The sequence below is a fragment of the Vidua chalybeata genome, chromosome Z, assembly GCF_026979565.1.
Source record: "Vidua chalybeata isolate OUT-0048 chromosome Z, bVidCha1 merged haplotype, whole genome shotgun sequence".
Taxonomy (NCBI): Eukaryota; Metazoa; Chordata; class Aves; order Passeriformes; family Viduidae; genus Vidua; species Vidua chalybeata.
In genome coordinates, this window is record NC_071570.1 from 29,717,626 (window position 1) to 29,741,265 (window position 23,640).

The 23,640-nt window shown below is 35.4% G+C and overlaps 2 protein-coding genes across 5 annotated transcripts in view; both read right to left on the bottom strand.

Moving 5' to 3' along the window:
• TRAPPC13 (trafficking protein particle complex subunit 13) overlaps positions 1–23,557 on the bottom strand; it is a 26,774-nt gene extending 3,217 nt beyond the window's left edge. The window contains exons 1-12 of one of the 4 annotated variants that reach the window (XM_053932329.1): positions 23,440–23,557; positions 16,971–17,039; positions 15,981–16,080; positions 15,335–15,419; positions 14,000–14,127; positions 13,801–13,873; positions 10,138–10,182; positions 7,632–7,649; positions 5,363–5,496; positions 4,052–4,250; positions 865–965; positions 65–212 (exon numbers count right to left, since the gene is read on the bottom strand). In XM_053932329.1, coding sequence (XP_053788304.1) covers positions 65–212; positions 865–965; positions 4,052–4,250; positions 5,363–5,496; positions 7,632–7,649; positions 10,138–10,182; positions 13,801–13,873; positions 14,000–14,127; positions 15,335–15,419; positions 15,981–16,080; positions 16,971–17,039; positions 23,440–23,485 — 1,146 coding nt within the window. In that variant the 5' untranslated portion in view covers positions 23,486–23,557. Of the gene's footprint in view, positions 1–64; positions 216–864; positions 966–4,051; positions 4,251–5,362; positions 5,497–7,631; positions 7,650–10,137; positions 10,183–13,800; positions 13,874–13,999; positions 14,128–15,334; positions 15,420–15,980; positions 16,081–16,970; positions 17,040–23,439 lie in introns of all 4 variants that reach the window. The other 3 variants (XM_053932328.1, XM_053932331.1, XM_053932330.1) reach the window with 3 other exon arrangements.
• On the bottom strand, positions 18,823–23,485 carry SHLD3 (shieldin complex subunit 3). The gene is made up of 2 exons (XM_053932334.1): positions 23,440–23,485; positions 18,823–21,299 (listed from the first exon to the last, which is right to left on the bottom strand). Exon 2 carries the CDS (start codon positions 21,166–21,168, stop codon positions 20,419–20,421), a length of 750 nt encoding a protein of 249 aa, XP_053788309.1. The 5' UTR covers positions 21,169–21,299; positions 23,440–23,485; the 3' UTR covers positions 18,823–20,418.
• Positions 23,558–23,640: the final 83 nt, after the last annotated feature.

Genomic DNA, 23,640 nt, shown 5'->3' on the forward strand with positions numbered 1-23,640 from the left:
ATTAGAAAGAACTGTTAATATTATAAAACAGCTACTTTACAACAAAACTGTGCTAATAACTTACCTGCAATCCCTGCACTGAAGACAGCAATGTAAGTGCAAGATGGAGGGATGAACTTGGTTGCAGCTTTCCAAGTTGCCTTCCTGAAACTCCACACCAGTGGATGGAATTAGTATTGCACATTTCTAAAACCAGATCCATAGTCCTTTCACTGCTAGAGGAAATTGAAAAACAAGAATAAACCTGTGGACTTTCTTAAGCATTCAAAGACTGCAGACATCTAAAAGCTTGATTATTATTCAGGTTACTACTAATCAAGATTCATAAATAATTATGAGATGGCAAGCAGTATTTATTGTGATGCACAGTAATTCAGCTGCAGACAGCTCTCTTTGACACAAGCATCTTGTCATGGGTTTAGCAATACTGGATAACGTAATACTTGGATGGACTACAAGCTTTTCATGAGAAGTATCTACAGGCCAGATACATGCTTTAGTCTCTGGGCTCAACTTCTATTTAGAATTACTTCATTTAAATGTCAGTCTTGCAACTCTAAAATGAGTTGTGATTTAAGTATGAGGTACAATCATAAATAATATTGCAGACAGATTCATGGTATTTCTCTACAGAATTTTGGCGATCTCCTACTTCAGTACCATATTAACACATCATGATATAAGTTTTTTAGTTGTAGTTGTTTTTCTGGAGGTTTTTTTTTAGTCTCTGTGTTTCAAGTAGTTTTGTTTTGCCACAAGACCAGCTTTAAGTAGTTTCAGTAGGAAGTACAGAAACATAAAACAAAACCAGCCACCCAACTCACCCACTCAGGAAAAAGTAGGAGAATCACATGACATTGTTACCTGCAATTTGTTATTTTACATGTAATGTCGAAAGGTTCTTCCAAATTTACAGTATCTGGTATTGTCTCCAATGAAAGCCTTACATCACCATAACCAGGAGCCTGGGAAGGAACAAGAATGTATATTCTCAGATGCTGGATAGGGAAATTGAAGTTTTTACTAAAGTTTCCATTTCCTGGAAGAAGTGTGGAATCAGAGAAATCTGAAGAAAGAAGACTGACTGTGCTTTTGATTAGTATGGAAATCACAGCAGCTCTCCAACTGATGAACACCTTCTTCACAGGTTTAACAATTCATCAGATAAGGATGATCTTTATTATTACATTTTCAGGAGAGTGTAAATCCTTAAAGTTTGAATAGCCATATACAGTTCCTGAAAATATCAGCTTTAATCTAAGGTCTCTGTTAGGCAGATAACAGATCTGTGTGGACACCACCAGTAAAACCTCCCTGCATAAATCCACTACTATTTCACATCCTAAGAAGCAAGAGAATCTGCCATTTCGGTCTTCTGTGCCTTTGCTAAAATAATTAATTGTCATCAACTAGAAAGTCACATGATATGAACACTTGTCAGTTATCCATGAGATAAACGCATCTCATATGGTCTACTAATAAACCTATAGTAAATAAACTTAGTTAGTACCAACCAGGGCTGATTCAAAATAGTCACCTGCAGATCAAAAAGCATGTTTAGATTTTCAATTCCCACAAATGATAGATCATAAGAGAAAAACAGTGGGAAAATTTGTCCTGCCTTCCAAGGCTTAGTTATTTGTACATGTTTCAATTCTGCTAATAAAAGGATGTTGTAGTGAAAGTTATATTTACACTGTGATTGAAAGATATTTCCAGCGTTGTCCAGAAAATCAGTTAATGACAGGCTGGGAACAGTTTTTAGTCACATAAAGTTTGCTACAAACTAATGACAGGTGACATTTTAGAAAGCATATTAAACTGGACATCAGAGTAAGCAAAGGGATGTCAAACCAATGGGGACTTAGATTAGTCAAGCAATATGCATTTGGAACCTTGCATGAAAGAGAAATAATTATTTGGCACTGGAAAAATGCAAATATATTCAACTGTATTAGGCGACATGGAGGAATTGACTGGAAAAATTATACACATTATACTAAACAACAGGTAGTTTTCCATTAACATTAGGTTCTTCTTTTACCAGAGATACATTAAGGAAAAAACCAACAAACACAAACCTACAATAAAAGCAGTATTTTAGAGAATAAATTTAGCATCAACTGACCAAAACAGGATCAGAGTAGATGAGACCTATACCACATCATATCTGTTGAACTCAAAAATGAGATACCTCCAAGAACTAATGGTTAGAGGCAAAGACCCTGAAGTAACAATAAGAGGAGTAACATAGGTTTTACGCAGAACTGAGGTAATTGCTCAGATTATGGAATCAACTAGAATTTTCCTGCTTGTGCTACTCAAAAATTATGTTCTTTAACTTCGGACTGGTTCTAGTGTGATCCTGTACTGAATGCCTGTGAGCATGTGGAGCATCTTTTGGCATATGGTGGACACCTCCCTGGTTCATTGTCCCCCAAAGAGACTGTAGTTGGGAATTCCAAGACCAAGCCACATTAAAAAAAACCAACCAACCAACCAAAACACTCCCAAAAAACCCAACCAAAAAAACAAACAAATCCACAAATTATGTTATGTGGATACTTGTTCCAAAGGTGCATTTCTGATCTGACCTGTAACTAGGTAATTTCTCTAAATTTTCCTCCCATTTCAAACCACGACACTTAGGTAAATAGGTAATAGTAGAGGTAAAATTCTGGGCCTGGGTGGGAAACAATGGTTATAGTGGCGGCAAATAGATTAAGAGGAAAATGATTAAGGATGAGGTCTAGGAATTAAATAATCTGATAGCACTTAAAAAATGAGGGGAGAAAAGAGGGAGTTACACTGCAACTCAGAAGGAAAAACTACCTGCTGCTTTTCTAAAGACAGATGTTGCTCAAAGTACCCAAAATAGTGTTTTTCTGTTAATCACAAGGCACAAAACGATGCATGACCAAAACTAATCCTGGAGTGTTGAAGTGTGTGCTTCACATGCAATTCTTAAAGGTTCAAATAAAAGAGATGCAGAGTGAGACAATATTGACTTAGGGAGGGAAAAGAAATGACAGAAAAGGTCAATTGAAAATGAAACTGTTTATTGTTAAAAATAAGCAACAAGTTTTAAAGTAACAGCAGTAACTAAATTTAGGAAAAGGGCAGTTTCTAATTTCATGGGTCTATGCTCAACACCTCAATTAAAAATCAAGACACATTTCAGTGACTTAAGGACTTTTCAGTGACTTTCTTGTGAATTTCCAGGATCTAAGTTTGCTTGCCTAGTTCCAAGTCAGTGTGACTTGCCCACAGAACTGTTCAATGTACTAGCAGTTGGAGACTGGGCAAAGACAGAGGCACAGACCCAATTATAAGCTCTGTAAACTTAGACTGAGATTCAACTGTCAAAGTTTTTTTTAACTACCCTTCTGTATCTCTCTCACCATCCTCAAGTGAGAAGATACAAACCAGGTTTAGGCATTAGATGGCTGTGGAGCTGACTTAAGCAAGATAGTAATTACAACTCAAAATTCAAGAACAATGTATAAATCAACTAAAATAGGACAGACTCAATAAAAACTGTGGACATGAAAGATAAATAACATTGTGCATAAAAAAAATGTTACTCCAAGCTAAAATGTCTGTATGAACTTGGGAGCAACTTACATATTGAGAGTTGGAACATTTAAGGATGTTCTTTTGTAAGTTTGTTGCCAAATGGTATCTAAGCAGTTAATTTTACTCTAACAAATGTATTTTGCAACACTGGTTAGGGGATTCTGACAATTAAAGTGCTCACTCCATTAACTTATCCACACTTCACTGACAAAATATATTAAATAACGCTCTAATACATACAGAAATGTGTGAATAAAAAATGAGGCTCAGAAAGTAAGCAGCTTGCACTTTTCCAAGTCATTATTAAAATTGTTCATCGAATTTCCTTAAAAATGAATGCCAAGTTAAATTAAAACTTAAGTTAAATTAATTTTAAATTGGATTTTAAAAATTAAAATTAATTAATTTAAAATTAAATTTTAAATTAATTTTTAGTTAAATACTTAAGTTAAATTAATACTTAAGTTAAACTTACCATTCTTTGGAGCTGGCTAGTTTGCAGCCTTCCACGTTCACCCAGATTAGTTTTCCATACAATGTCTAGTTTACCGATCACTGTTACACCTTTTATTACTCCAGCTTTCTCTGCAAATTCTTGCTTTGGTTTTAGACAGTATAAGTACTGACGTGTATCCATAGGTTGTAAGTAAGACCTTGCACCAAAAGTAGACTCACTGAAAGGACAGAAACACTAGGTATTAATTTAAAGAGCTATTTTGAAGATTAAGAACCCAACTTTTTTTGCCCATCCCCCACAAGTCTTATTGTATGTGTATGCATGGTTTGATAATGGTAAAACACATAGAATATTTTTTGTTTTCACAACAGAAAATAGCTCTTAAAATTTATGAAGCACCAAGGACCATTGAGAAATAAAAGAACCTGTTCTTCTTTTAAATAACACAGAAATTCTCTCTGCTACATTATAATTAATTATCTGGCATCTTAACATTTAAACAAAAATGCTGGCATTTTTTTTTTTCTGCTATTTGTTTTCCCTCACAGTAAATCTCAATGTCATGAAACTAAGATTCCTGTTCAGGAGAAAAACTGTTACAGTGGATTCAAAACTTGGTAAAACAAAGCTTCATTATGCTGCAGCTGAATCCTTCAACAGGCAAGGAGAAGACAGAATTTTCACTTCAGCCCCTACTGCTGAAGCACTCAACCATCACCTCCAAAAACCCAAGCAACTGCAAAGCAGAAACAGCCAAAGTTAACTTCATAAGATCTTGTATCGACTGTAGTCAGTTATTATGGTATAAGGTGTTTAACTAAATTAAATTTATTTTATTTCAGCATGAAAAAATTTTATATTCTATGACTCCATGAGGGTGTACCACTAATCCACTTTGACTGGTGGATCATATCATGATTAGAACAACTGAAAACAGTAAGCTGATAGGAAGCAAGGATTAGTCAGATGAGTCCTGTAAGGCTAAGTATGTACACAGAGGTCAGGTCAACACCAGAACTGGGTTAAATTTTATATAAGAGATACTGAAATGATAGTATGTTTTCATGTTATCATGTCATCGTTACAAATTATTTGAGGATTAGGCTGGATATTTCTCTATTAGGTAGAATTACAGATTTTTAAGAATAGTTTCTATACAAAGAAAACTGTAACAAATTTTCCAGTTGAACATAGAATGGGATTTTGATCTTTTTACTCAAGCAAAGACATACAATCCGCCCATTATAGATAAACGACTAACTAATATTGTATCTCCTGAAATATTAATATGAAGCATTTCAAAGTCAAATGTCCTGAATGTAAACATACCTTTCCACTGCTGTGTCAACTGTATTCAGTTCTGCAACATTGTACATCATAGATGGCTCTAAAGAAACCTTCTCCATAAACATTGGAGAGGTAGTGATATTCTGAATTTGAGCTTCCAGAAACACTTCATCTGTCTGAAAAAAATCAAAAGTTCAAGTTCATGAAGATATGATTAGTGCTATTAAAAAGAGTAGGCAATCCTATTGTTAAAAAAGAGTCACACATGTTTAGTTCATGCCTGCAAATCAAATTAATTAATGCAAGAAAAAACCCTTAATCCCAGTAACAATAGGAGCAAAAGTGTTAGTCAACAGATATCTTGCCAAACAATGGATGTGGGATAATTTTGCTGGGTTCTAGCTATTGGTCATCTGTAAAGCATTAAATCACCACTTCCCAAGACTTTCATCAACTTCACAGCAACTCAAGTTTTATCCAAATTATTTAAAAAATGGAATAAATAGTAAGGAATTGCAGTATGTAAGAACATGCCAAGCCAGATCACTAGTGCGTCAAGCTGTATAAAAAATTAAAGTAAATGTGTGTGTTTTTCTTTAACCAAAGTAAAATGGTTCAGGTACATGCTCTGAGCTTTTATTATTAAATATTAGCATTCTAGCTAAAATGCAAAATCCAGCCCCTTCTCTCACTCAGCTGCATCATGCCAAAGTTTACCTATATTGTATACATCCAACAATTTAACTGGTGCTCTACCTTCATAACATCTGAAGCTAATGCCTCAAGGTGGTATCAAAGGACCAATTCTGGTACAAAAATGAAAGCTTAGACTGTTAAACTTCAGAAGATGAAAAACCATGGGACTAGAGAAGTTTTTGCCTCACTTCTTTTGTGGAATTGCAGAGCAGTGAAATCACTTTGCATGTCTAAAAGTCTTGGAATAGAATCATTATGGAAGACTCAGTCTTTTAGAGATATGAGTCCCCAGAAAAGTGAAAACCACAATTAAAGAAGTGCCAGTTAAAAAAAGGGGGATACCAAATTTGCATTTACAACAATCACTGGTTCAGGCCATTGGATTAAGTGATTCTTGTAGGTCCCTTTCAACTGAAATACTCTGTTCTACAGATTCAGACTGAAGCAGTTTGAGTATTTTGTTATGATAAATTTTAAGGATGTACTTTTGTGGGGAAGCTGGAACAAAACTTACAGTTTCTTTTTGATCAGTGTAAATAAATGATTCTTTATACAAATAAAAATAAAAGTGTATTCTATACAAAATAAAAGTGGGACAAAATTGCCAAAATATGTTTAGTCTCAAAAAAATTGTGTTAGAAGGAGAAATACAGAATGGTTGTGTTGCCTTTTTGTATTGCCTTATAAACACATTAAAAACAAAGCAGATCTATATAGTAATGAAAACTGTGCAACCTCAACAGGTTACAGAGACACTTCATGCTTGCAGTAACTAGAAATAACCCCACTAAAACATGGCTCTCAGTAATCATTACTACTACTGCCTGACTGCCACTCGACTTGATACAATTTATATCCCATAAATCCATTGCTCAAAGTTTCCATTTACCCAAAATTTTAGTAGTTTTCAAAACAGCAACCATAAGCAGAAGTTTAAAAAAGCTAATTTGAAAGGGAAAAGAAAAAACAAGCAGCATAATGAAAAAGCAAGTTAGTTTTGTGTTATTCCTAATTTGGTTTAGTATTATGTATTAAAAAAAAACAAACTTGTCAAATATGCAGTTTATTTTAGTACAAGGCACGCCTTAAAGTGAAATCAGACTGCAGAAGTAACATAGTAACTCAATCAACTGTTACATGCAGTTAAAATTGTCAAGTGTAGTTCCAGCTAGCCAAAGGAAGAACATCCAACTGCTGCTCTCTCCTCAAACCCACTGTCTCCACCAACCAGATATGAAAAGTTCTGTCACAGCTTACACAAGCAGTGCTGTACTGAAACCTACATTTCCATGATTCAAAAGCAGAAAAATTTTAGAAGGAAATAACTTCTCTTTTCAAATAATAGATCTAATAAAATTTTATTGAGGTATTTTATAGGAGGACCCCCACAAGAATCTGTAGATATCAAATTCTAGTTTCAACAATGGGTATTAAAGAAAGAGCTAACCATTTAAATGATTAGCTGCACATATAAAGATGAGAACACATCCGTTTATGATATGCAGAACAAACATTGCTTTTCCATTATGTTTGTAAAGAATGTAAATAACAAGCACAGAGACAGTTAAGCAATTAAAAAAGCATACATATTTATAAAAAAATAAATAAAAATTACCACAGAACTGAGGTCACTCTAATGGGAAAATAAAAAAAAAGAACACATTAGAGAAATTAGGGTTAAATGTTAAAGAAAAAGGATGCTAACTTCCAAACAAAATGCATTTCTGCATTTTTTTTTGCACCATTTAAACAAGATAGCATTAGTAAGACAGAAAAAAATAAAAATGGATGCAAACAAAGATGACAACTACATTTCTAATAACTTATAGCTAGTATGGTTACATGATTTACTAGCTTTGCTTCAGAACCAGTCCAAAGTAGAGCTGAAGACACACAAGTCACAGAAAAGATATGGTAGAATAAACTGACTCAAAAAAAACAGAGTTAGTTCTTGACTAAGTTTAAAGTTTGTCCTAAATTTCAATCCATGCAATGGGTTGTACATGAAATGGAAAAACAGTCCTTGTCATCTTATAGATAATTTTAAGTATCCTCATATAGAATGTCTCAAAAATAATGTGGTAATGTGTCCTAGCAAAGCGACTATGTTGCAAGTTAGAACAAAATTTGGCATAATATCAAGAAAAACTCTTTTCAGAATATTCATCAATCCAAAGATCCAACTTCAATTGCAAACTTTGTTGTCTACCTCGCTGTGCTTGCTTGCAGGAACAGAACCTTTTACAGAGCCTTTTTTCAAGGCACATTAAAGTCAGTGAGAGAGTAATGCAAACCCAGGATTGCAGCAGGTTAGGGCAACAGGGCATGTGTTCTATGCATAAATTTCAGTAATCAACTCCATTTGGGTGCTACTGCAATATAAGCAATAAGCAAGAAGATTAAGGTTCAGCATAATTTCTTGTCTTTGAAGAAATTAAATTATGGATTATCATTAGAATATTAATAGAAATTAATTTTAGTAACAGACATTATGAATAGACAGCATCACATTCGTAATCCTAATGGTAACAGCCTAACTGGTTAGTCAACCTTTAGAGATCTTTAGTTAACTAATAAGTGACACGTACCATTTTTTTCTCCCCTGCTCTCAAGGATAATAGTCAGGATGAATTTCTTGGTGCTTTCACAGCAATGTAGTATCACACGCAACAGGTAACCATAGACTTATTTCTAGGTTTTTAGAAGTTAATTGAATTCTACGGTCACAAGACATAGCAATACTTTTTATACTTTCAGAAATTAGACAGGAGTGCTACTATACCGATTTGCTAGGCAAATGGAAATCGCTCACTTAATATCATCCAAAATATTTTTTAAATTTTTTTTTCAATAAATTGAATGGGTAAGATGGTAATGGGAGCTGCATAAATTCATGAACAGGAAGAACAAAAGGCCTAAACGAGCCTCTTAAAAACTCTACAATGGAAAAGAAAAAGTACAAAAATAACCCCAAACCCTACCAGATCAAACACCAAAGCTTCTCATAGATTTTTACCATGAAGAATTGGTAGCTAATTGAATAAGATCCTTACCAAGACTGGTCAGTATAACTACTATGAAAACAAACAAAACAAACAAACAAAAAAACCCACAAAAAAAAAAAAAAAAAAAAAAAACAACCAAAAAACAAACAAACAAACAAAAACAAACCCAAAAAAACAAAAAAAAAACCCACAACAACAAACCCCCCCCAAAAAAAAGTTTTTAATCTACGTAAAAACTTTGCCCAGAATTACCTTAGAGAGGTGCTTCATCACAAATGTTACACATGAAGTATAAAGAGACAGCACCATTTAAGATACCTGTCCCTCTTTTCCCTACCACATATTTTACAGCTGAAACAATAATATAATCCATACACTAAATAAGAGATATATTTTGCTCCCAGAGAAATTGCCTAATTTCTTAGAATTATTTTTGTTCTTAAATCACAGCAGAAGACATTTCCAGACATTCCCACTTACAGATAATAGCAGCTCTATAAAGGGCTCAGTCAGTGCTATGTGTTTATGCTACAGTCCTGCTCAGGTACCTCATACCTAGTCAATGCATGGTTTGAAGCCTGTGGCCTGAAGATACGTACCAAATTATTCCCATAAAAAGACAAAGGCAGACATGTATATATGTCCAAATAAATATGCAAGACATATATAAGGTCATTTAGTTTAGAAGCACTGTGTGTTATTGTCACAAGCCTAAAACTTAAATTACTGAACTGAAAGGTCATAGTTACATAGGGAAAATCTAAATTTAAATTTTCCTCACTCTGATAAATTGTCATCTCCTTTATGAACAATTAATTTCCCCTACAGTAAGTACTCAATCAGCCTAAACATACAAGCAATAACTGAAAGTATTTGAGTCCATGAGAAACTGGAATATATGCAAAATTGTTAGTCAGTTAAATTAAGGTCCTGACATCTATTTCGCTCTTCATCAAAAGCCTATCTATTTTTAAACTATACAATATACATCTACCACAGTTTTTCCATTAGAACTGATCACTTTTCTCAGAAAGGTGTACTTAAAAAGCACTTTGAATTTAACCTAAGTAACAAACCCCGCATGCCTAAACAAACCTGAATACACACAGTTCTCACCTCTGCATTGTAGAATTTGGTTTTCACATCTAGTGGTTTAAGAACCTGAACGAAATGGAAAAAAAGACAGATTGACAATTGGTTTTTCAGACAACTTCAGCATAGACTCTTTTGAAGTACTAGGGTCTTTTATTAAAAAGTGTTACTTTTCTTTTGATCTTACATATAGCAGGTGCATGACAGAATATATGACAGAATTAACGCAAGAGTATATCCTTCCTGCTTCTTACTTGCGCACACCTGACTGCTTTCCTACTAAGCAGTCTCCTCACACTGAAGACATGTAATTCTCCACCTAAACACTGGCCTCTTACAAAACTGCCCAAATACAGTGCTCTAAGTAGATCTGTGTATTTGAAATAACACTATATTAATCCTGGGTCCCGCATTTTGTTTCAACTGTGTGCAAGGAATATCTAACATTTACAAGTCCTTCAGAGTTTTGTAACAAAAGTTACTGAGGGCTTCTCTAAACATAAACGAAGCAGAGAAGCATTTGTTTAGCTTTCTTAACCTTCGCTTCCTTCTTGAAACTGCAACTGCTTCAAGAAATTAGAGAAAATCATAATACATAAAATAATAAATCATATTCATCTTATAAGATTCAGTCAGCAAAATATGAAAACTCAATGATATAAAATATGACTATAAAGTGTTGGTTCTTAATGCTTTAATTTTGTGCATAAAGCTACTGCAGTTCACACATTCAAATATGAAGCATATACAAAGCAATGTAACTGAAAGAAATAATCTTCTATCATACTTGTAAGAAACCAAATTTAAATCTGTTTCTGAAGACACTTGTTTCCCATTACAAAAGGAAACTTTTTTTGTTTGCATGTAAGTGCAGTGCATCCTGAGAGACCTCTAATGTTCCAAGTTGTCAACAAATTTTTTAGCACTGAAGAATTCAAGATCAAAACATTGTCTTCACAGAGATTTCATAATTTTAAAATGCATAAAGTTCAAATCTTTCAAGTATTCATAACTATCTTTCCCTAGTAAAAAAAAATGGAATAAAAAATTTTAATTTAGGTCTTTGTTTGTTGAGAAACAATTTTTTCTGTCAAATATTTTTCTTCAGTGAGCTTCTTATAAATTTTCCAACATGCTGAATTTTTTCTCTCTCTTCTGATAAATAGTCTTTCCATTTATTGCAGTAAATTTCAACTGGCATTCCAATAAATTACAAAAAATTATTGTGAGGTTCAAACCCACCTAATCCTAGAAAGAATCATTCCTTCTCCATGAAAATATAATGCTGTTAATTACTTAGAGAAAGCTCTGGAACAAAGGGGCACTATCAATTAGTATAAATCTACATATATTAGTTTAAAAAAGAAGCTGTTTCAAACCAACTAACACCAGTTCAACTTAAAAGATGCTAGAAAGTGTAACTGAAAAATCTGAGAATCTGTAAAAGAGTATTTTTTTATTATAAAATAGCCAGTGATATCTCAATCACTAGCAGCCATGAATTTTCACTGTAAAGACACAGTTCAGTTTTCTGTAACACTCCTTTTTATTCATTTTCAGGTTTCCTACTGGTGTCTCCATGTCAAATTTAAAAACTAACAGCCAAAATTCTCAGTGCAATGCTTTTCTCATAATGAATCAGAGAGTATTTATAGAAATATAAGGAAGTATATGTATACTTATACTTCATTCTTTGAATGAAGGGCTTCAGATTTGACAACTGGCTTCAACTGTTTTGACAATTCAGTTGCCTGTGCTGGCTTCAGTCAAAAAATATGGCAATTATACATGCATGCAGAACCCCCAAAATCTGCACAAATAAATCTGCGTACAAAATCTAAAGGAAGCAAATCTTGTACAAAGCTCTGACAAGAACATTAGGGAATGTGGTGTTATATTTTAGTTAAATGGTATGCTCTGTTGCACCCCTCGAAAATGTATAGTTTATTCCAAGCCTGTGTTCCTCCCCTGAAGTATCACGTGTCTCTAATCCCATTGGCCCAATCTTCTTCCCCGCCCACTTTGAATCTCCCTGTTAAGTGTGCTGGGGGTAGGGGGCTCCCTTAGCTGGCTGTCCTGGCTGGTGCTCTCTCGACCCCTCTCTCCCCCTCCCCTTTTCCCCTCACTCCCCCTTCCCCTCCCCCCTCAGAAACCATGCTGCTCCCCAATAAACCCTCATCTAATGAGCACCCTCAGAAGCCGTGTGGAGTCTCCTTGCCTGCCTGCTGCTACCAACGAACTCACAACTTAGGGGGCCCCTCGGGGACATCCTGAAAGGTCCCCCCAAATACGCCGCAACAAGGGAACAGAGAAAAGATGAGATCTGAAGCTTGCACATGCATATGGAAGCAATCATAGAAAGCCTAGAGGGGACAGAGAAAGAGAACACTGAACAGAGAAAAAAATGGAGAAATGGAAAGGGAAGCAGTGTCATAAGGAAAGCACAACAAAGCACACAAAGATGAAAATTAACTTCAATAAAGATTAAGAAACTCTACAGAGATGCTAATTTCAGAGGGAGGGCAATGCAAAAATTTATATGGAACCGTCTTCCCTAGGATTGTCAGGAAACACCTTTGACTAACCAATACCTGGCATTTCAAGGCCCACAAATACTAACAGCACTCAAGTGTTCTTTCTAATGCATGGCAATTTAACCTTCTAAAGACTGAAATTATTTTTTTCTGAAGTATCTGGACATAGCAAAATGCAATCAACCCCATAGTACCACAGAATATCCTGAGTAGGAAGATAACCACAAGGACATCAAGTCCAACCTCAGCATTGTCCAAATGCTTCATGAAAACTTTGTCAGGCTTTGCATTGTGACCACTTCCCTACGGAGACTGTTCTGGTGTCCAACAACCTTGTGGGTGAAGAACCTTCTCCTAGTATCCAACCTAAACCTCCCCTAAAACAGCTTTAGGATGAAACTATATAATGCTTCTGTATTACCAGATGCTCTGTCAGAGTATCTAAAAATGTATTCAGTAAAGCATGTCATGCAATCCTCCATTCCATGAAGATTAGTCCACCAATATCCAAGTCTCAATATATTTCTTTAAAAAATTAAACATCCATGAAATACACATTAAACAGACTCTTTCTTGCCAGAACCAGTCCACAGATTAGTTTCTTGCTTTCCTCAGTCACTGTTATCACAAGTCTTGAAATTTGTATAATGGAAGAAAAGGCTTAAAATCTGTCAATTACTTCTGTCAGTATTAGATACAATACAATAGACTTCTTTACTTAAATTCCTCTAAAAACTAAACTATTTAATTCCAGTTTAATAAGGTTACACACACCAAATGAAAAATCAGAATTTTACAATACAAGCTCAATGGCTGGATGTATCAAATCCAGAATGTCCCATACTTGTTCTGTTTAAAAATAGTCATAGAGCTGTCTGCTATAAAAAAGGACTTTTTAAGAGCACATTTTTTTTCTCAATATATTAGTAAAAATTATTAGATGTAATATTTATTAGCTCTGAGATGTTTAACTGTGTAGTAATTGGAAAACACCAGTTTGTGTGAAGTTTGGAGCAGTGGCTCTTAATGGTTCACTTTTAAAAGGGAACGGATTTTTGGTATATAAAAGTGCTTATGAAGTATCAAATGTTTTAAAATGCCTTTTCCAGACTCACACACTTATTAAAAGTAGAGTAAATACTTCATGAAATACCTGAAATTTAAAGAACTTTCTGAAGTACATCTTCTCTCCAGTCTGCGTAGTATAACTTACTGCACAAACTAAGCTGAAAAAACCAAATTAAAAAAAAAGCTGTTACTTTAAATCTTGTGCTATATCAAAAGCAGAATAGCATGCATGTACTCCAGTTTCATTTAAACTCATTTAATAATAGAAAAAGTTAAAATTTTACATGTGTGTTCCTATCTCCTTTACTTCATGATGGATCACGTCATCAATGCAACAGTCAGGTTTAAGTTCTGCCACTGCAGCACTAGAAGCTGAAAGGTTCAAACGCTGAGAACTTGTCTGAAGATCAGCCTGGGGATGGAAAAACAAAGCATCAGTTAGAACTACTGCTGTTTAACTCGTGTTAAAGAAAAGCAACTTACGTTATAAAGTACTAGATCTCATTGGGCATTTTGTACCCTATATGCTTTCACACATATTGTAAGAGCTCAGCTGGTCAGAACATGGGCTCACAACACCAAGGCTGTGGGTTTGATCCTTGTGTGGGCTACTGACTTAAGAGTTGGACTAACTCATCCTTGTGGGTTCCTTCCAACTCAGAATATTCTGTGATATTCTTGACTCAGACACCTTCTGTGACATATATTAAGATGATGAGATACTTACAAAGCTAAAGACAAGTTGTAAAACACATAAATAGTCCAGTCCTTTACCATACAGCTTACAAAATTACTTTTTACATTGAGTTCCACAATGACTTCTGAAATTTTTACTCTGTTTTATTTGTTCAGTAAACACAAAACCCCAATTCTCTAGAAAATAATCAGTACAATACAGAGATCAGTGTATACTTCACAGGGAATTGAAATCTCATTCAAAGTGAAGGTAAGTGAATGTAACTCCATTGTTTAGCTGTGGAAGTTTTGCTACACCAATTGTTCAGAGAAGTTTCAAATAGAAGGGTGCATGTCCAAAGAAGATCAATGGAGGTGGGAGTGTTTGGCTAGGAGAAAACGGCTCAGGAGAGGGACTTTAGGGCTCTCTGCAACTACATGAAAGAAGGCTGTAGCCAGGCGTGAGCTAATCTCTTCTCAAAAGTAACAAACAATTGGAGCAAGAGGAAATGGCATCAAGTTGCACCATCGGAGGTTTAGATTGGATAGCAGGAACAATTTCTTCACCAAAAGGGTTGTCAAGTATTGAACAGGCTGCCTAGGGAAGTGGTTGAGCCACCATCCCTGCAGGGGACTGTGCAGTGTTGGGTTAACAGTTCCACTTGGTGATCTCAGAGGTCTTTTCCAACATAAATGCTATGATTCTGTAATTATTTGACACAATGCTAGTTTTTCATTTTAATATTTGAAGAATTCAGTAATAATTGCTATTTTTATGCCTTACTCTTTCCAATTTCCAGATATATTTTCTGGATTGGAAAAAGTGACATATATTTCCTAAAGTCTATGTACTAGCATTAAACATACAATATATTGTCAGAAAATACAGTAATTGTGTTTTATTTTTTTGTTAATCTTTTATAAGTGGATTTGTCTTCACATACCTTCACCAGTATGTCCTTGACAACTTGATTACTATCATTGTGCACACTAATATAACTGGAAAATGTCTCTCCCAGAAATATATTTCTGTATTTCAGGCAAAAAAAAAAAGAAAAAAAAAATTAGTAACAGTTATTAAAACCCAGAACATTTCACTGAAACATTTTTAAGTTCACACACATACACATTTGCCAGATCCAACCCTGGAAGAAAACGGGCATTTGCATACCCATACTTCTGAAGTCATCCTTCTAAGAAAAACAATTTTAAAAGAGAACAAACAAATCAGAATTTTTTCATGCTAAAACTCTGACAGGAATAAGAAGATCGCTTTCAGTACCCACAACAATCACAGTAGTAAACTCTGTTAGTATAACATGTGGTTTATAGTAGTGCATTACCTTAGAAATTCACCCACAGCTGCAAATCTCTTTCAACTTTCAATCCTTATTAGGTTCAGTCAGGCTATCAGACAAGAAACATCAGGCAGCATACACATATATATTTATAAATCAAGCCACATATTATTTTTAAATGACTGAACATCTTGTTGCAGAACAATGGTATTCAAACAGAAAGAGAAGTATGAATCCTAAACCAAATGAATCCTAAACCTTGCATGTTACAGTTACAATCACTTATTCTTACCCAAAATTTTGAGGCAAAGTCAGCATTTCTCCTAACATCAAAGTTTCAGCCCCCTTTACAGTAGAAGGATCATCTTTCATGAGTTGGTTAAATAGACTACCTGTAAAAATACCAAGTTCCTATTAATTACATATTTGCTAAGTCCAAAGTTTTGTCTACATTTAAGTTAGGCCCGTAATCACTTACTCAGATGTAGTTTATTTTAGATACATTTCTTTTACAATAAACTTGTTTAGGGATGAAATGTATATCCATAGGCCTGCCTGTAAGTTGTAACTTAACTTCAAGACACTTGTGTCCAATAATTTACTCAGTATATACAGACTGAAGTGCACAATCCAAAAGGCACTGCTCAAATTAATACTGAATTTTGAGAGAAATTTTATCCATCTAAACCACATTACATAACAGAAGCAATCAACCTCACTTACTTTCTTCCCCTGCTTGCTTTGTATTTCCACACAACCCTCCTTCTTGAATCTTTCCTTTGACTCTCTTATACTTGACTTCAAGACTTCAACTACTTCTGGGAGACAACCCAGGGATTTCCAATTCATGATGGCACACCAAGCATTAATGCAACTCAAAACCAGTGACTCTTACAGAATTGTTTTTCCACAGAATATTCATGTATTGGTTCTAACTACCAGGGCCTTTTCTCCAAATTAAAAAAAAAATATAGTAATACCAATCTTTCTCCACTTACACATTTCCCTCACAGAACTGCATCTCACTGTGTATGTCACCTGCTCAAACTTTGAGGTCATGTGTTTGTTTGAGTATCTTCACCAGTCTTTCAGAGATACAGGTCAATAGCTATAGAGTGCACCTTGGTACTTTCCTTTAGCTATTACCAAATCTTAAGTATATTGCTGTTTCAGATAAGAGTCTATGGGAGGTCATGACTCCTCTAACATATAAGTGTTAGATGGTCACACTGCTTAAACTTGGTAAAACATACATAATAATCAGTCAGTAGAAAAGACTTACCTGGCAAATCTCTTTCTTCACAAGTCACCGGAATATTAGTGAACAAGGTAGGTTTGGTTAGCCTCATCACTGAAAAAAAAAAAAAACAAAACAAACAAACAAAAAAAAAAACACTGGTCAAAAAACTATTTTTAATTTTGTTTTTCAACTTCCACAGAAAACCCCAAAACTACACCACAACCACCAAATACACCAAATAAGTCTCAGCCTGAGAAAGGATCACATGGCCTTCTGCAATAAAAAAAACCCTCCCTGCTATTCTAAGATCCAAGAATGCCATTGCTTCCTCTTGCTTTTTATCCCTGGTGAACTAACCTACTCATCTACTGCTTTCAGTTTGATGTGCTAGAGGTTTTACACCTGCTACAGCATTAAGTGCTTTGTGGTCTTCAGAAGTGTGTCTGTTTCATCTGTATGTAGACTTTTCCAGCTTATGTGCCCTGTACTGTAATGCTTGTTGCCCTAGAATGGGACATGATGACTCATACATGATGACCCTTTCAGTCAAACACCAGTCTATTAGAAATTGCATTTACATCTTAACCTATAACACTTACACAAGGCAGAGTAACAAGACTAAAAGCCTACATTATTTATACCACTGCTTTTTGTCTAAGTCACAAACTTTAAACTCAAACCAATAAAACCAGCACAAAAACCTCATGAAAATGCAACAAAGCTATTTTATTGATACTGACAAAATCAAAATTACTAAGATTTTCCTATCAAAAAAACCCTACTTCAAACAAGTGGTATTTTCAAAGGCTATTTTAACTCATACTCAAAATTACATTATTTTCACATAAATAACGAATTTAACGTGCTACTTCTTAAAATAATTTTTCCCTTTTCCAATTAACCAAAGGCCATAAACTTATAGCTTATCATGAAGGCATTCATATGAAACAAAATTGAGCATTTATAATCTTAGGTGTTAATCTGAATATGTAAAAACCATTAGGACTTTTTTCTTTGAAACTTAACAAATATAACACCAACTAAAATAAAAAAATTAACCAAAAGGATTTCTCTTGATTGCAACAAGTTAATCAATAACTTTGCACTGACACAGGTATGGTGGGTTTATTTTTATTGTACTTTCGTACAGCTATCGTGTCCAGCATTATCTATTTCCAGTGGTGTAAAGTACTCAATTACTTTGATAGACATTTGGGTACAGTGGGCCTTGTTGGTTCACAAGAACTTATGCTACCATACAGTACACCTATGCAAATTGGCATTGACAAAAACACTTTTCACATGAAAAGACAATATATTCTCTTTGTTACGGTGACCTTTGAAGACTTAGAACCATGAGATATATTAAACAAAACCCAAGATATACAAAATAGAGTAAAGAGTGAACCACATTCAACACTGAAAATGAAAAAGAAAAGATACTGAATTACACATGCTTATGAATTAAGCATTCCTTGAAGAGAACGAAATGAAAGCCTGGATTTCAGCTTGTTTACCGGTGCTAACCAAGACTGTAGCAATTCTGCAGAGCAATCAAAAGTGGTGTTCACTCTTACAAGACCTCAGTTACCAGCTGAGATGCTCACAGCTAGCAGTGCATCTACCAGTATTCACATACCAGCCAGCCCAAACCAGCACAAAGCTGGCAGCTACAGTGACAACAACCTCTCCTTCTGTTTAGTAAAAGGTTTGTTTAGCTCTTTTGTCAGTATATCAAATTAATCTAGTCAGACTGTATTACTGGCATTATCCAATTTTATTCAAATTCACACTAAGCCTGTATAACTAGTATTTGCTGTTTCTAAAGAAGAAGAAAAGTCATGTTTCAGAAAATAAATAAATACATCACAGAATTAAGTCAAAACAAACGATAACAGGCATATTACCACATTTATTAGGAGTACTAAATTAATGTTAGAAAATGTATCATCTCTTCTAAGATCCTAGATACAAAATACATTAAATAGAACTCAAATCACACTGCATTTTACTTCATTTCATTTTCAAAAATGCTGATGCACAAAGAAATGTTGTTACTATAAATGTTGAGCTCAGAAATATAATGTCAGTAAAAAATTTGGCTATATTACTTTAAAACTAATAACAACTCACTGTTATACTGCAGTTATAATGCAGTCTAGACACCATTTTGCACCAATTTTGCTAAGTGGTCATATTAAATGTCACAAACACCCCAAACATCAATATAAGACATCCACAAATGTCTTAAAATTCAGTCAAAATTTAAGAATACATGTCAATGACTCAAATGGAGAATTTTTTATCTAAAAATACATAAAGCCTATAATAAAATACGATTATCCAACACAAGAATATTATAAGAATGTTAAGTTTGAGGGGAATTATTTTTTTTTATACAGAGGTATGTCTGTTATGCTTAGGTACACTTTGGTGTGAGCGGCATTAATGACAATCTAACAGTCTACAAATACTGTTTTCCCCCTTTTCCAGATGCTACAGACCTTGACCTCCAGCTACAGCAAAACTATCTAGAATTAGTAGGAGTGAAAATGCATAACCTGCAGTCATATTGATCCAGTTTAACTTCTCTGCTGAGCCTCCAAAGTTTCAATTGAGCAGGGACAGCATGACCTTGGAACACTTAGTTCTTTTAGGAGACAAAAAGTCATCCTGAACTCTGCCTTTTATGACCATAAAAGGCATTCAAATTCTCAAAGACAACAAGAGGTTTCAGATAGATGTCTCACTTCTTAATTTCCTCACTTTTAGCTGGAAGCTAGTGTTTTCTTGTTCCCAAATATAATTAGAGACAAAAGAACAGAAACATCAGGGAAAAATTATTAAAGGCATAAAACAGCAATTATTAAGTTGTTCATTATTTTTCAGCCCACAGCTTCCACTGAAACTATCATTAATACTTCTGTGAAAATATAGCTAACATTACTAAGACAGTCCCACATAAAGTAAGTTTGTACTTCATGGGAGGGATATGCCATCATTAAAAAAACTCACAGACTACTTTCAGGAAGTAATCAGATCTTAAAAATCTTAATATCAGTTACAGCTATTATAGCAATTATTACAAAACACTTTAAAACATCTTTCCTTCTCCTAATTCCAATGAAGCAGAGAGGATGTACTTTGCTTAACTGTATTAATTATTAGCATTAATTTCATTATCTGACATAGCTTGCCACAATAGTCTGGAATTTTTAGTTTAATTTTTTCCTTTAGACCAACAAGGTAGAGAAAAGCTATAAAACACAGTACTAAGCCAAACAGAAACTTACTAATCTTAAGAGAACTACAAGTCTTGAGGCAAAAGAAAGTTAAAAAATATATCATTATAGTTACAAAACTGTAGCAAAGTAACATAAGTAGTTTTCTTACTATTAATTTATCAGTTGTTGTAAGGTCTATATATTCTAAAATGCTTAAAAACTCTAGTATTTCTGACAGTAATGTTATTATTAAACTATATCTGAAATTATAAACTAAATATAATTCCATATTTATGTACAAACAAGTTCATTTTATCTGTAAGGCTTAGTTTTTCCCTAAGAATATTTCTAACATATTCACAGTATAATATATCACAGAAAATCCATATCTGTCCCACAGATCTTTGGATAGTAGCATTGCAAGATGGCAATTCATTCTGTTTAATGAGTCTATTCAATTTTATCCATATGTCCTCCAAATTCTGGTTTTTACAAAGAGACTGTTCAATTGTCCACTTGGCTCTACAAAATGCATGCAGCTTTAATCTTTCCAAATTATTCTGTAGTTCTTGAGATAAAGGATGAATCTTTTCTTTGAGTTTAACTCTAGGGAGAGAGACACTCCAAGACCTTTTCAATTTTTGTTTTTCATTAGATGGTGGTTCTCCTTGACAGTCCAAGTTAATTGGTCTGTGAACAGCTTGTACTTGGATTAAAGTTGGACCATGTTTCATGCTAGAGTGAAACTCAAGGAGATTTTTTGTGCAGTCATAATCAGGAGATCCTGTAACATATTCTGAAGGTGTAGAAAGCTGTTTCAATTCTTCTGCTTCCTCACAAGAAATAACAGGTGCCTGCTTTTTTGGTCTGAGGGGAAGTCTGTGTAAATCATTTGGAAACCAGGGTGCAAATCTTGGTAACTGGCGAATGGGAAAATCCTTCACTGCTGCTTCTGCAAGTTTCTGCAGTTTTATTGGATCTCTCTGATGTGGTCGATAGTGCAAGACCACTTCCATGCTTGAACAGTAGGAATCCAGTGATTCTTAGGAAAACAGTCTCTTGATAATGATTCATGTATATAGACTGAAACATCTTATTTATAAGAATTTCCTTGCCCCATGATGCAAAGATCAGTGGAAAACAGGACCTAAAGCAGAAGTATTATAAAACAATGAGATACTACCATATTAAGACAAAGGTTACTAGGATATTTTTCAAGAAAGAAACAGGTAGTAAAAATACATGAGATATATATCAGAACATACTATTTTATCTTGGCTGAACATTAGCAGCTGTATTCTGTCATTACCAGTGTAACTTCAGTACACTGAGCATTATCTACATGCACACTGCTTACTCAAAACAGTCCTTTTCAGGACTGAGAACTCTTTTACTGTCACCATCTCATACTTGCCATCCATCACTATTCTGGTTGTGAAGCATATTAAAAGGCACACAATTCACAATTACTACTGCCTATTTTCTCAAATTCAGCAGACAATTTAAAGAGTTTTACTCCTACATATCAGCACTTTCAGCCAAGCACATAAAGTAACTAGAAAACACATATGTTACAGAAACCCTTCCCAAAATAGTACCAACTGATACAGTAATTTTTAAAGTGAAAAGTTAAAAGGGAAGTGCTCTAGGCAAATTGAAGCTGCCTGCTTCCATTTTGCATCAGAACTACACATCTAGTTTTACCCTCAAAGATTCCAAGCATCACATGCAACTAGGCTTTAATCCTTAAGGAACTGATAATTTATTAATTTATTAGACTTTTGGAATAACTAAGCAACTTGTCAAAGGCTTTATACTTCTATACAAAGATTATATTAAATGCAGAAGCATGATGAGGGGAGAACTACTCTATTATGAAACATAAGTAAAACATGCTGTGTTGCTCTACTATTTCCTACCCTTCTCCCCCTTTCCCCCTGCACCCACAAGAAATTTGCAATCGTTTCACACTCCCTAATGGAGAGCAGTGACATACATGATATTAAAATAACAAAATCTAGGACTGCTACTGTCAAGATTTTGTTTAATACAGTCACAATGCTAATAAATCCACATACCTACCCCACTTCTACAAAACCTACAACCTGTATTAAATTAAATCCAAAACCAAGGATGGCAATGATTTCTTATAAAAGCAAAATGATCCACCATAAAGCTTTTTCCTTTAAATAAATTACTACCAAAACGCATTTGGCAGCTGCTGATCTTTCATGTTCTCATGTTTTTGCCCTTATTGCATATGCATATTTTTGAACTTTGAATTATAGTTAACAGATTTTACCAGCACATGGAGACACCATTAAAAACTTTGTCCAGGAGAGTTTTAAAACGAGAAGATGGCCTCTGAAATTACTCATACCTGCACTACTTTATCCACCTGGGCAGTCTTACTGATCTAGAGTGCTTGCAGAGGTGAGATTCTAACCAGCTCTTTATTACATGTACATAACTAGTGGCATTTATGATTCAGAAATTAACAAATTCTTCACAGGGCTCTCTTCATTTCTACATTAATTTTGGAGGCATGCAAGTGACCTACACAACTGTATTTTCACTCTTCGTGATCCCTGAATCAAGGAAGTAAGCCTCCTAACTGAACATTATGCGGTGAAAAGGGCAAAAGCCATACAAAGGGGAATCACGGAATCAACCGTGTTGGAAAAGATGTCTGAGATCATGGAATCCAACGTAAAACCGAACACCACTTTGTTAAATATACCGTGGCATCAAGCGCCACGTTCAGTTTTTCCTTAAATATTTTCCGGGACGGTGACTCCACTATCTCTCCCTGGGCAGCCCATGCCCGTGTCTAATCACCCTTCCTGTGAAGGAATCCCTCCTAACGCACAACCTAAACCTCCCCTGACACAGTTTAACACTGCGTCCTCTCGTCCTGAAAAACAAATAAACAAAAGAGGTAGCAGGAGAACTGGAAAGGAAATTATAGCTGAACATTTTCTTTGAAGCCTTAAGCACTGACCCAGCCGGGCAGCTGAGCCTCTCACGCCTCCTGTGAGCCGCACACCCTCTCCCGTGTGCACCACAGGAGCACACCCTGTGGTGTGCGCGCCACGGCAGAACAGTCCTCACTGCTCCCTTATGCCCTCAGGCACCGATCGCCACGGGCTCCGAGCGCCGGGCCGCTCCCTGCTCCACCTCCTTCTAAACTGAGGGGAGAACCACTCTCGGCTGCGGATCAGACACGCTGTTTCACCACCGAATCGGGGCCGGGCGGGCGGGAACCGGTGAGGCCGCGCTGTTGGTACCTTTCAGAGCCAGCAAATGCTCCTGCTTGGGCTGGTTGACGTCCATGGCCTTCACCCCGCGGGATGGCCGGCGGAGCGGGAGGAGCCGCGCAGACTGCGGCGGCAGCAGGCACGACGGTCCCAGGCTGCAGCGCGGCGGGAGGGACTACAGCCCCCAGGGTTCCGCGAGTGGCCCGGGTGCGGCACCACCGCCTCCTTCGC